General features: G+C 41.6%; 1 protein-coding gene across 2 annotated transcripts; it reads right to left on the reverse strand.

Moving 5' to 3' along the window:
- Positions 1-154: 154 nt before the first annotated feature.
- LOC136435073 (hepatocyte growth factor receptor-like) lies at positions 155-13001 on the reverse strand. 2 transcript variants are annotated; one of them, XM_066428268.1, is made up of 20 exons: positions 11348-13001; positions 10502-10699; positions 10185-10313; positions 8827-9006; positions 8338-8486; positions 7813-7942; positions 7242-7378; positions 6823-6987; positions 6495-6600; positions 5989-6234; positions 5622-5711; positions 5398-5460; positions 4874-5171; positions 4381-4518; positions 4036-4119; positions 3560-3744; positions 3213-3322; positions 1913-2075; positions 1544-1680; positions 155-1318 (listed from the first exon to the last, which is right to left on the reverse strand). In XM_066428268.1, the coding sequence occupies exons 1-20, from the start codon at positions 12482-12484 to the stop codon at positions 1147-1149; spliced, it is 4017 nt and encodes a 1338-aa protein (XP_066284365.1). In that variant the 5' UTR covers positions 12485-13001; the 3' UTR covers positions 155-1146. The 2 variants fall into 2 exon arrangements, with proteins under 2 accessions (XP_066284365.1, XP_066284363.1); XM_066428266.1 differs by having other exon boundaries at positions 10496-10699.
- Between the last annotated feature and the right edge of the window lie 20 nt (positions 13002-13021).

Below are 13021 nucleotides of genomic sequence, written 5' to 3' on the forward strand. Positions count from 1 at the left end.
GAAGTTGGGCACTGGTTGCTTTAGGTCATTAACATGCAGACTATTGAGCAATAGCCATACGGAATATGTATTGATCACATGAAGAGAGTATAGACTGCCAATAGGGCATTCACAAAACTGAACAAAGGAGACAAATGACCTGTAAGATGACCTGTTGCCGATGACCTTTACCGTTTAATTTGCTAAAATGGGTATGGAGATGTTTTATGCAAAATATAGATCAACAGAATTCACAGAAAAGGGAAGGTTTATGCTCAAAGGTAATGATAATGCTCAAACGAATATCTTCAATCAAACATTATATAAATGTCCGTTGCATACATTCAATGATAGGTGACTAAACGATATCATAAAGTACCAACCAAAATAGGAAAATAGACTATGCTTTATACAGAAATACCATGACTTGTATAATATGACTTGTACAACATCTTTAACTTTGCTAGTACTTTTTAAAAGTACCATTAACAGTTGCTCCTTCTAGGCATCAGCTGCATTTCATCTGTGACAAGAAACGTAACAGACAACAATAGAGATAATATAAATGTACACCATCTTTAGCATGATTAAAAATGGCACATATCTGTACACATTGCATTGTTTCCATATATCAAACATTCTCAAACAGTAAATACAATTCAGTTCTGTTTAGTTCTGATGTAGAGTTCATTGCTTAGTGTCATTGATTGATAACTAAATGATGGCTTTACAACTGTTCAACAACAGGTTTACTGTCCTTTTTTTGCATAAACAGCAATATGCAGAGTGTAAATTCTTGTAGTTTGAATTTAAACTTATGCTTACATACAAAATGAAGTTAGTATCATAATGAAAGGCAGTGGGATATTTTGAAAAGTACCAATAAGCTATATAAAAGCCATATACAGCTGTAGTAACTTAAAATACGAATGTTAAGTAGTTTTCATAATACCATACACTACTAGCAAATGTGCAATTAAGAGCAAAATTCATCGTTAAGTTGGATATAAGAGATTGCACACATGTCCTGATTACATTAGTTTTCCACAAAAAGGATTTAAAGGATTATGTATATCATTCACAATTGCCTATGATAATACTGCTGATAAAATGCACCAGGGAAAAACACAGTTTGAAAGTTCTTGGAAGATGTTTTTAGCCATCTTCTCATGCTCTTGCTAAGACATCAGTGTAGCATTCCTCAAAGTCTTGCACAGAGTGTTCCCCCTCAGGAGCGGGGCTGGTCGGTGGTAATGCCTCGCTCAGTCGTGACACAAGGTCATCGAAGGTCGGTCGGAGGTCAGGGTCTACCTGCCAGCACAATTGCATCATGGTATAGCTGTGGGGAGGAAATAGGGACAGAAGCTTAGATTGGAGCCACAGAAACAAGTTCTTTCTATAGGAAGGAATTGTATTACTACAGGTTAATCAAATTGGTTCTAAGATTTAGGTCCATGAAGCCTCCCGCCAGCTTAAATGGAGCCCTATGAAAAGAATCAGTTTTCAAGGCTAGACCATACATGTACATTGAACTTGACAGATTCCATATTCCCTCACTACTTACATGTGATCTGGGCAGTACTTTGGCTGCCTCAGCCTGCTGCCCCTCTGTAGGTACATGGCCAGGTCAAAGTTGTCCACATCTGGGTATGGGTTCACTCCTCTCATGGCTAGCTCCCACATCAACACTCCAAATGACCACTACAAAGATTAAGTAACACTCTGTTTTCATGCAGCCTACAAACTAGATGAATCGTTTGAATACAAACAATGAATGAATGCTCAGCTCTGACTGGAAATGTCTACTGAAACTGAATGGAATGCCAATGGAAAAATGTTTCAGATGTATAGTAAATCTCATTTGAACACATACAAGAAGAACCTTGCACAACACACTAAGATTGATAATCCAGGCATGGTTCTAAATACTTACCACATCACTCTTGGTCGTGTAGGTACCATCTAACAAACTCTCCAGTGCCATCCACTTGACAGGCAGCCTGGCCTTCTTGTCCCCACAGGTGTAGTAGTCCTTCTCATACAGGTCTCTGGACAGGCCAAAATCTGCCACCTTCACAACCAAGTCTTCACTAACCCTGGAGGGACAAGGTTGGAGAAACTTGTTTAACAAACTTAGGAAATGATCAAAGTAACAGAATAATTTGTCAAGCAATGAATCAATGATTTCATTTGAAATCAGTGTCAGCAGAATCTTTTACCATGAAGACAAATCTATCCCATAAATGAACTAAGGGCTCCATTGGAAATCAGTTACTGTTAACTGAAGGGACTACCCTAAAGATGAATAAATAAATAGATAAAGTGTGAGGATGGCCATCAGTAGCAAGGACAGGTATTTCTTAGTGTGAGGTGGTTCAGTACCAGGAACAGTTCTGCTGGGCCATGTGGATACTGTTCAGCACCAGGGACAGGTCTTTGTAGTGTGAGGATGGTGTTCAGCACCAGAGACAGTTCTGCTAGGGCATGTGGATGGTGTTCAGCACCAGGGACAGGTCTTTGGTAGTGTGAGGATGGTCTTCAGCACCAGGGACAGTTCTGCTAGGGCATGTGGATAGTGTTCAGCACCTGGGACAGGTCTTTTTAGTGTGATGATGGTGTTCAGCACCAGGGACAGGTCTTTGGTAGTGTGAGGATGGTCTTCAGCACCAGGGACAGTTCTGCTAGGGCATGTGGATAGTGTTCAGCACCTGGGACAGGTCTTTGGTAGTGTGAGGATGGTCTTCAGCACCAGGGACAGTTCTGCTAGGGCATGTGGATAGTGTTCAGCACCTGGGACAGGTCTTTGGTAGTGTGAGGATGGTCTTCAGCACCAGGGACAGTTCTGCTAGGGCATGTGGATAGTGTTCAGCACCTGGGACAGGTCTTTGGTAGTGTGAGGATGGTCTTCAGCACCAGGGACAGTTCTGCTAGGGCATGTGGATAGTGTTCAGCACCTGGGACAGGTCTTTTTAGTGTGATGATGGTGTTCAGCACCTGGGACAGGTCTTTTTAGTGTGATGATGGTGTTCAGCACCAGGGACAGGTCTTTGGTAGTGTGAGGATGGTGTTCAGCACCAGGGACAGACCTGCTAGGGTATGTGGATGGTGTTCAGCACCAAGGACGGGTCTTTCTTAGTGTGACTTTTATCTATCAATCTGTCTGCTTTCCTAACAAGAGAAAATATGGATTCAAATATGTGGAAAACATGATATCATAAAAAATGCCTACTCACATGCAGTTCCTTGCAGCCAGGTCTCTGTGAACAAACTTCAGGCTGGACAGATAAGCCATTCCCTCCCCCACTTGCAGTGCAAATCCCAGGATGTCTTGCACGGTCAGCAACTGGAATCACAGAAAACCATTGGAATGTGTAAGGTAAAACAGTATTTTCAGATAATCAACTGCATGAAAATTGACAAGAAATAACCTGCCAAGTACCATACAGTGAAGTCTTTCAAGTTCAAAAGATGTATTTTACTAACAATTTCTAATGACAAAATATGTATAACATCACATCAGGTATATCTATCTACACCTTAGCCAAAGACTTGTTTGAACAGATGAAAATGGGTGCCATACCTGTTGAGGGTTCCTGATGAAGCTGTGAAGGTCCCCTAGTTTCATGTAGGGCAGGACGACCAGTGGAGCACCTGTGGTGGGCAGGCTGACTCCCACCAGGTGGAGGACATGCTCGTGGTTAAAGTCCTTCATCATGATGCCCTCCCGCAGGAAGTTTTCTATGTCATTCATGTCACAATTGTCTGCTGGAAAAAAAAAGTATACATGGTGGTTGTAGTGTTAGCAGCAAAGAACCTAGAATGGTAGTTGTTGATATTTCTAATCAGATGGAGAAAGTGACAACATTTAATGACACGGTTCATCATTTTAAAAGAGTAGACAGAAACTTCAAAGCTCATAAAAAAACACTTTAAGATAGATACATAAAACTAAGGTAAACAACGAGAGAAACTGCAAACAGTTGTTATTTCTGTAGATAAAAATTATGCATACTGATAAGAGACAACCAACCATGGTCAACCACATTGAGTACCTACTGTTGAGAGTCTTTATAGCAACTCTGACTGGCTCCTTCTCTTCTGGATGTTGGTATGTTCCATAGAAAACACTTCCAAAGAAACCTGCATTGCAAGATAGACATTCTTAAGCATATCATTAACGATAGCAACACTGCATTATCACATCTAATAATACTAACGAGGTTAAAGAAAGATCATTTATCAAGCATTCTGTTTAGTGTGATTTCAATGGCTGCTAACCACATACTGCAGTGACTTATTTATTTTAAGTCAGCTGCTGGCCCACTTATCTTTAGTATGTTATGTGAGTCTTCTTGTCTTTTATCTAAAATGTATTCATCAAAACTTCAACAGCTGCAGTACCTTTGCCGATGATGTTATGTAGGTGGAGCTTGTGTCTGGGGATCAGTGTCTCCTCCACGGATACAGCCAGGTCAGGGTCGTTGACCCTCAGTCTGTCCAGGGTGTCGTTCTCATACTCAGAGGGGAGGGACTCGTAGTCTGGGATGAAAAGTCGAGACAGAGATGAGAGGTGTAATGCAGTTCAGGTTGACACAATAACAAGGACTTAACCTACTGCATACAGGTCTAAGAATTAATTACAATTTGCAGGACATACAATATCTTATGTTTTCTGGTTTAGCAGGCAAAAGGCTTGTAAATTTTAGTCATTATAGGTAGTGAAACAATAAAGAGATAAAAGTATACCCTTGCCAAGAGTAATCTTTATGACTCATGTATCAAGTTACTCTATGTGTGAAGTTTAGACACATATGTTTTGTGATCCTAAAATTTGTAGCATACACTGACATATAAAAGGGTCAAAATTTCATTCAGATAAAGGAGACACACATACTGTTGTCCCTGGACATCTGTCTGGCCAAACCGATGGGGTCTGGCTGTGGTGCAGGGCCGCTCATGTCCACCATGGCTATCTGTTCATCAGGGACATGCCACAGGCCGTTCCTATTGGTTCTCCTGATGATGGGGTTGCCATGGCGCCGCTTCCAGGCAACCAATAGAGCCACGAGTACCAGGATTGACAGACCAATGGCAGCACAGACATAGATGATGATGGCTTCAGGAACCTTCTTCTGGCGTGCAAACTGTAGTTTTAACTCACCAACAGTAAAATGAAGGTTTCCAACATTGACCTATAAACAAGAAAAGTACAATACATTTAACAAATCTTAGAACAGATGAAAGCAAGTAAGAGATAGTTTTCTGTAATTGCGCAACGTGACATTTTGTATATTATATACGATATATCATATGCATGTAAGATAATATAACATACATGTAATATACTATAAATGTACAGTAACATGTTTAAATGAACAAAATCAAATTCAATATTAAGTGTATTTGATTAATGATTACCGTCACTGGGGCATCTGTAAAGTTGCCAAACTTCTGGTCTTCTGGCAAAACGCAGTGTAGTTCCTGAAACGCATGACAGAAAACAGACACATCAATGTGAGAATGAGACAAGAAAAGAAACTACTATGGAATCTTTGGCAATTGGCAATATAACATAAAAACATGCATACGTCAAACTGTTCAAAAGTTGTTGATAAAAGTTTGACAAAGGCATATCACCCAACCTGTGAGTTCAGCAATGTGATTCTGCAACTGTGTTGTCCCACAAGCACAGTGAACTCTTTGATATCATGTGCACTGTCAAGATGCTCACCCTTTAAAATGAGAGAGGAGAGTTAGATAGATAAATGCATTGGGCACTAAGGATTCGCTTTTACTGTTTTACGATTGCAGTCTATTCCCTTCCTGCTATCTAATTGCAATTACGATACTTTTCCTTGAAACTTTTATGGAGTTAATATGCTTGATATGCAAATAGAACCGCTCTCAACATCCATTTACATTCATTTTTTTTCTTACAATTCTTTGGTCATACATGTAGTTACATTAATCTACATATTCAGAGGCTCACATTCAGTCACAGTTACATACCCTTAGCATCAATGTTCTTCCAATCTTGGGATATGCCTTACTAAGGTCGAAACTGAAGAACACGGGGTCAGGGTAGTAGGTAAAATGTCTCCGCTCTGGAGATGGCTCATCCAGCATGCCATCTAACACCAGAGAGAGCTGCACTGTGATTGGCTGTGGATCTGAGAGTGGGTGGAGCCTGCCAGTGATGTTGGGTGATTGGCAGGTCATCTGAGTTGACCTGGCTGACTCTGAATGGATGCAAGGCTGGAAGGACACAATTGATGTCATATATCTGATAGATTTTGATAGATATATATTCTTGGTAAAGGCAATAAAGTTAATTTCAAACCCAACATTCAAATGTGGACTATATGTACTACATAGCCCTCTGTTTCTCAGTCTGCCATGTCATGTAACTTCTACTACGTCAAACCTAGTGCTGTTTTAATGACTAAATACTTTTAAAAAATTCATAATCATAAAAAATTTACTAGATAACATCTATTAGTTTCTTATGTACCTACCTCAAGGAATGAGACCACTTCATTGCCCTGTAGAAAGCTGATGTTCATCCTGGGTTGAGCCACACTATGTAGATTCACACCAGTCACGTGGAGTTCAGTACCTCCACTGAAAAGGAAAATTTCATGTTGGGCATCTCTTGAATAGAAACAGAGGTCTTACTTTATGCTCAGTCAATCTGGACAATGTTTGATTATGGAAACCTGCATATGAGGAAATAATCCAAAGTGATAAATGTTGAACACAGAATTCAGTTGAAAATAAGACATCTGAATCAGAAAAGGGATCCCCTGTTGGCAGTGGTAGCAAAATGTTTTATTTGTGTATCACCTGTAAGAGCTCCTCTTTGGGTTGATGTCAGTGACTGTTGGGTTCTCCGTGTACGTGAACAAGTCACTGGCATGTCGTGTGGCTCTGTCCCAAGTCAGCATGACAGGTCCAGATGTCGGCACAGATGATGGGGCAGTCATGCACACCAATGTATCATCAGAAATACTGGGAAATAGGTGACTATTAGTTAGTAACATTCTTGAAGTTTGAAGATTGTCTCAATGAAAATTCAAAGCTTGCAAATGATCACTGAATATCTGTCATTTACAGTAACACTGCTTGTTATTTGCCATACAACAAAACACTTCTTCATTTAACAAGACTGGAGATTTGGATGTGGTTTAACTCAGAGTATTATTTTGGCTTTATACAATGTACTGACCTGCAGGACAAATGCCTCAGTTTTCAATTGTTCTTACCTCTGGATCCTGCACACCTGTCCTGCTACAGACACCTGAGGGCCACTGCTGGTGTCCAGGTGTTGTCCGTTGATTGTCAGGACAGTCCCTCCTGCTTCGGGACCCAGTATTGGGCTGATGCTTGTAACCTGGGGATCCTGTGGGCATTATGAGAAGAGCAACACAATATCTAGTTTAACAGTGTAACACTCCGTGGCTAGGTGATGGCATAAGGTCATGAAAACTCCAAGGATAACATTAAAATTGATGTGAATTGTAGACCTGTCCTTGGTGCTGAATGATATATCACTGAGCTAGTCAGACTTTGAAATACTTTTAATCATATACATCAACAGTGCCATTACCTGACAAATGTGGAACTGTTAAAAAAAGTCAAATGTCACTAATCTAAAGATACATGCCTTTGATGTTGAATACAAGTACTAAGACTAGTATATTAGGTTACTACCAGTATAACAAGCACATCCCTTCCTTTCTGATAAGATTAGTTGAGGTACTAGCCAAAAGTGGTGAAGCAATCTTGACCCTACTTAAAATCAATCATATGTGAAAAGCATGTATTGCCACTCACCACATAGCTGAAGGGCTGGCTGGAGGACCCAGTGCCACTGATGGTGTAGCCCAGAACAGCTGATTGCTCATGGACCTCCACTGTCACATGATCCTGTGCCACCTCACTGGGGGCTGTGGTGCACACGAGTCTACACAAACATAGCCAACAACAGGTTTTAGGTCATCTAAAAGCATTAAGCTTTGAGCTCTGAAGCATTGCACTTGAGCTTGACCTACTTTAACTCTTGGGTTTGCCAGCACATTATGAAATGACTTTACATATCCATGTGTACATTTGTACTGAAAACACAACAGGGACTTTTACTTTGTTAGTTTCTTTGCTTCCTCTTTCACACTATAGTTACCTTTGGGTATCGTTTATCATGAAATGAAATGAAATAACAAAGGATAGTAAAATAAGTACTGGTAACTTATAATGATAGCTTCCTAAAATCAGATCATACTATGTTACTACACTGTTATTAGCTTTTTTTCGATCAATCTAATTAAAAAAGAAAAGTAATAGTTACTGCCTTGAACTTACTTGTTGAAGTCACTTTCTTTTTCCACCAGCGTGCACTCCTTTCTCCAGATACTAACAATGTGTGTATCAGCCATGGCCATGTCACCTAGGTTGTCTCCCAGGATTGTTATATTTGTACCTCCGTCTATTGGCCCTGATGTGGGACTAAACTGAAAGAGGAAAATATGGTATGGGTGCAAAGGTTTAAGATTCTGTTTCTAAAGATGCTGTGTAAATGCTAAAAAACTGCGAAAATTACACCACCGCAAAACGTTCAAGATTTACAGTAAGTATGAACATCTCACCTCCTAGCCTAGGCATGAATGGGCCCTGGTCAGCTGAGATATCAACACTTCAGTCCCTTGTGACTTGGCATAATCTTTACTTTCAAGAGGCTTCCTTAAGATGGTTATACACCTATTTTCCGACACCCCCTAACCTTGACCCTGACCCTAGAGTGTCTGAACGTAGCGGTGACAGAACATAGAACATAAAGACATGACTACTAACTTCATAGATGACTGGAGGGCAGGTATCTCTGGACCACTGGATGTCTCTCATGCAGTCCTGCTTGGTACTGCAAGCCCCCTGTTCTTTACACCAGCCACATTCTAGGGTAGGGTCCTCCACAGTGATGCAGGTCCCACAGTCCTGGTACAGGCTGCAGCTCTTCATGGGTAACTTGGTCACCTGGGTCCAAAAGAGATGTACATGTGCAACAAGACTGTTTATCACAATATGAGGACTAAAGTCACACATTTCTGCGATGGAGAGAATTCAGTTGTCTGATGTGGAAAGAAGTAGCTTGGAAGATATGTGGAGAGGACTTTTTGTTTTACTGAACCATAATGAATGGCTATTAACTGACAAAATACAATTTTTATCAAATTGAATATAAATCCAAGAGTTAAGATTACTGAATAATAACAAAATAATCAAGTATTTCCAAAGAGTTTTACATTATTTATTTTAAAAAGTTAACCAAAAATCATCAAAGTCAGCACTAACATGGCTCATCTACTATCCCCACTTTAAATTGACAAGCTTTGAACGTGAAGAATGGGGGTGTACAACATTGCCAGGCATAAGTGTAACATGTTGTTATATCACAGTACTTTGTCCCCCTATCTCATCACCACAACTGTTTGGCAAAACCCCAAAGATTACACGTCAAAGGCAACTCCCATGGGCTGTGTGAATGGATATCATCAGGCAGATTAGCACCAGTTGTTCCTGTTGTCTTATTCAGAAGGAAGCTTCTCCCACAAGGAAGCATAAACCGATAGCACGAACAGTCTAGACTGGCAAAGGAGAAGGGAAATGTTCCAATGTAGGAGGCAAAATTTGGCAAGGGTTGATCGCAATTAACATGCATCCATTTGGAATTTAAAAGGTGCACCCTAGCCTGAGTGTCATCCTGTTTCAGTTCCAGGCTCTGTCTTCACCAAACAGCCTGGAACTAAAACAGGATGACACTCAGGCTAGGTGCACCCCTCCCATCTCAACAAAAAACAGACAGACTAACAATTGGCCATGATGATCGTATAACAAAACTCAGTACTCAAAATCAAATGTATCCCTTCAGAATCAAAAGGCCAAACCAGGCCACAAGTTACTGGTAACACAGGGATTAAGGGTAACAATTTCAATAAAAACTGAACATGCTGAAAAGGTGCAAGAATATACAAAAATTGGGATGGGGAAATTATTAATAGCGACCATCAGAACTTTTCATGTTCAGGTCTCTGTTCTTTTTGGAAGGGAAATTCTTGTCTGGTACATTGTAAATGACAGGGTATATGATCTGTCAGTTAAGAGTACAGTCATAGTAACTATGGATTCCTGACAGGAACATATCGCACACACACCTGTTCCCCTGCCATGACATACAGGTGCTCCTCGGAGGGGTCCATCTCCATGTCCCTGTTGATGGAATGTCCGTGTCCAACATCCAGGCTGAGGAGGGGTCTGTTGTTCCTAATTGTGTCCAGCATCATCTGGAAAAGAAGATAAAATTCTGATAATGATACATCTATCATGATTACAATAATCTGAAGTATACTTTATGATGTTGCAATTGGTCATTTGACACAGTAAGTTGCAAGAAAATCTTAAAACCTCAATCATAAAAGACCACAATCAATTTCCCTGATGAACACAGAACTTCATAATGACGTACTATAACCTTATGAATGAATCCATCTGCAGTACCAAGCATGGCCACTGTGTGTCCCTGCTGCACAGTAATAGCCAGGCTGGTGACCAGCTTGTCAGAGAAGCTGTCTTCATGGAGGATGCTGTAGTCATACAGCTCTCCATCCTCCGAGATTTCAATTGGACCAATCACACCAGACCCACAGAAATCTTCATCTATTTCTGTAGTCTGAAAAAAAAGATATTGGTATTCAAACCCATGGAATAAGACCAAGTCTTTTCTTTGAAAATTAAACCGCATTCATTCCTTACCTGACAATTACTAAATACCAACTAGGCTGCCTTCCTGCGATGACTAACTCTTACCTTCAGCAAAGGCCCTCCTGGTGACAGACACAAGACAGCAAGCGTACAAGTTCAGCATGATTAAGCAGATATGTTAAGTGACCACTTTTCTACTATACAGGTTTATGTTGACAACAGACACCTGGTTTCCTGTTGAAAACTGAGATCTTTACTTTAACTGTTAACAGGAATTTGCTCTCAAAATCTTAAGTTAAAAACAGTATAGGTGAAAGAAAGTTGATGGTTTAAATGTGTGACTAAACATAAAAGAATATCCTCATTTGCAAGATTGGGAGCAGATGTTTTAACTCATTCAAAGTGAGTCACCTATCAGAGCAAGAATTTTATCTGTAGACCATGTTTCACAGTCTGAAATCAAATCTACCAAAACATAAACTTTCAAACTCGAAATCTTAGCTGCAGGTCTGTGATAGGTGCAGAAGGCTTTTAGCTGTGAAAACATGGTCTGATACCTTGTGAGAAATCATATAGGTCAGATATAGGTTTGCTTCAAATAACTCAAACCACTTACTGTCTCCTGACAGACCCTGTTGTGCCCTGGCTGGTACAGGAATTCCAGACCTGGCTGTCCCTGGCCTCCATAGCAGGATTGAATCCCATCCTGAAAATGTGCACGGACATCTGACATAGGGAAGGTGCACAGGACCGAGTTGTTCTTGGGGACTGGGCTGTCCTCAGATTCACTCTCTGCAAAGACTGCAAATAAAACCTCGTCCGTTGTGGTCATACCAGGGTGGACGTCGGTCAGGTTGTGTCCAGGCTTGTGCAGTGCTGCAGCCTGTATGATATTATAGGGTTTTTCATCATGGCCGTAACAGGTGATGGGGAGTTCAGTGTAAGAGAAATAGGCTCTGTCATTCTGGCATACACGAACGAGTCTGGAGTGATAGGACTGTGAGTCCACAGATGTCTTCTGAACTGTGAGGAAGTAACTGAAGCCATCGTGACTGAAACCATCCACATATCTGATTCTGTAATCTGAGGCATAGTTACCGTTCACAGAGACGTATGAATGCTGATGCTGAGTTTGAAGAGCGAAGTTGATTTTGTACTCTGTCGCTGTGGTGTGACTGAGCGTTCTTGTTGAGACCGCAGGGATAGAGAACTCGGCTGGCTTGTCCGTTTCATATTCTGCTCCAACGTACAAGCTTTGGGCACCATCATACCCAGGTGCGAAGAAGGCGACAACTGATTCGCCTGAGGCTACATACGCGGCCCTGTCGTAATCGAGTTCCGATGCAATGTTCTCGAGAGGATGAACCGAACAGGTGCCCTGCAGTACCGACCCACATGCTAGGAGAACTCCGAGGGACTCGTCAACAAGGAGAATCTTGTTGTTGTTGTCAGATAGGACCTTGCCGTCCCTGCAATGCTGGGCAAATGGTCCACATCTTGGGCTGTCCCAAACAGGCCCAGACTTGTAGCTTTGCTGCAGTTCAAGGTCAGCAGACAGCTGGTACAAGATGTTAGTGGCCCCCAGGTAGACCCTCCCGGAGTTGTTGTCCACAGATAACTGCTGAAGTCTCTGTCCCAACTCCCCAGATCGGAAGTTTGGAAATTCCTTGGAATGCTGGCTGTTCCCTCCAGCAAACAGCAGGCACAGGGTCAAACTGAAGTTCAGAAAACACATAAAACCTGGTGGTGCCATTCTTGCACAGCTGGGATTGAGTCTGACAGAGTGACCAACTTTACAGCAACACACATACACTGTGGAACATCAAGCCATGAGCTGTCCCTGCATACACAGTTCACTAACTGACGAAGAAGGGGAAGTAAAAAGTTGCTGACGAGAGTTTCTGAAGTTTGGGAGACTTCCCGGTTGGGGCACCACCAGTCAGCACTTCCGGTCCGCCTGCCAAAATTAAAGTATGATAGTAGCCCCGCATGTGACTCATCACAGCGCTCACAAACTGGGACAGGGCGAACCACATGTTAGATTGTAACTTTCGTGATAAAGCTGATGATTTCGAGAAGGACTGGGGAAGTGCGGTCCCCGGAAACTTGGAAAAGTGGAAGGTTTTCCGGTTCATTCCTGCTTCAGGGATTAATTAATGCAACCTGTGCGCTGCGGGAGTGGGGCACAGGCGGAATTGCCCTTAACAATCCTGTCACGAACCGTGACTCAAATCACGTAACCATCTGTTGCTATGAAAGTCAAGGGCGAAAACGGAAGAAAACGTCAAGA

The sequence above is a fragment of the Branchiostoma lanceolatum genome, chromosome 5 (assembly GCF_035083965.1).
Source record: "Branchiostoma lanceolatum isolate klBraLanc5 chromosome 5, klBraLanc5.hap2, whole genome shotgun sequence".
In the NCBI taxonomy this organism is placed as follows: Eukaryota; Metazoa; Chordata; class Leptocardii; order Amphioxiformes; family Branchiostomatidae; genus Branchiostoma; species Branchiostoma lanceolatum.

Bases quoted from the DNA above. Each gene is read 5' to 3' on its own strand.
- LOC136435073 (XM_066428266.1), bottom strand. From the start codon at position 12,484: ATGGCACCACCAGGTTTTATGTGTTTTCTGAACTTCAGTTTGACCCTG. The intron at 6,988-7,241 runs GTAAGAACAATT...CCTATTTCCCAG, and splicing joins CAGGTGTGCAGGATCCAGAG to TATTTCTGATGATACATTGG. The intron at 1,681-1,912 runs GTAAGTATTTAG...TAATCTTTGTAG, and splicing joins ACACGACCAAGAGTGATGTG to TGGTCATTTGGAGTGTTGAT.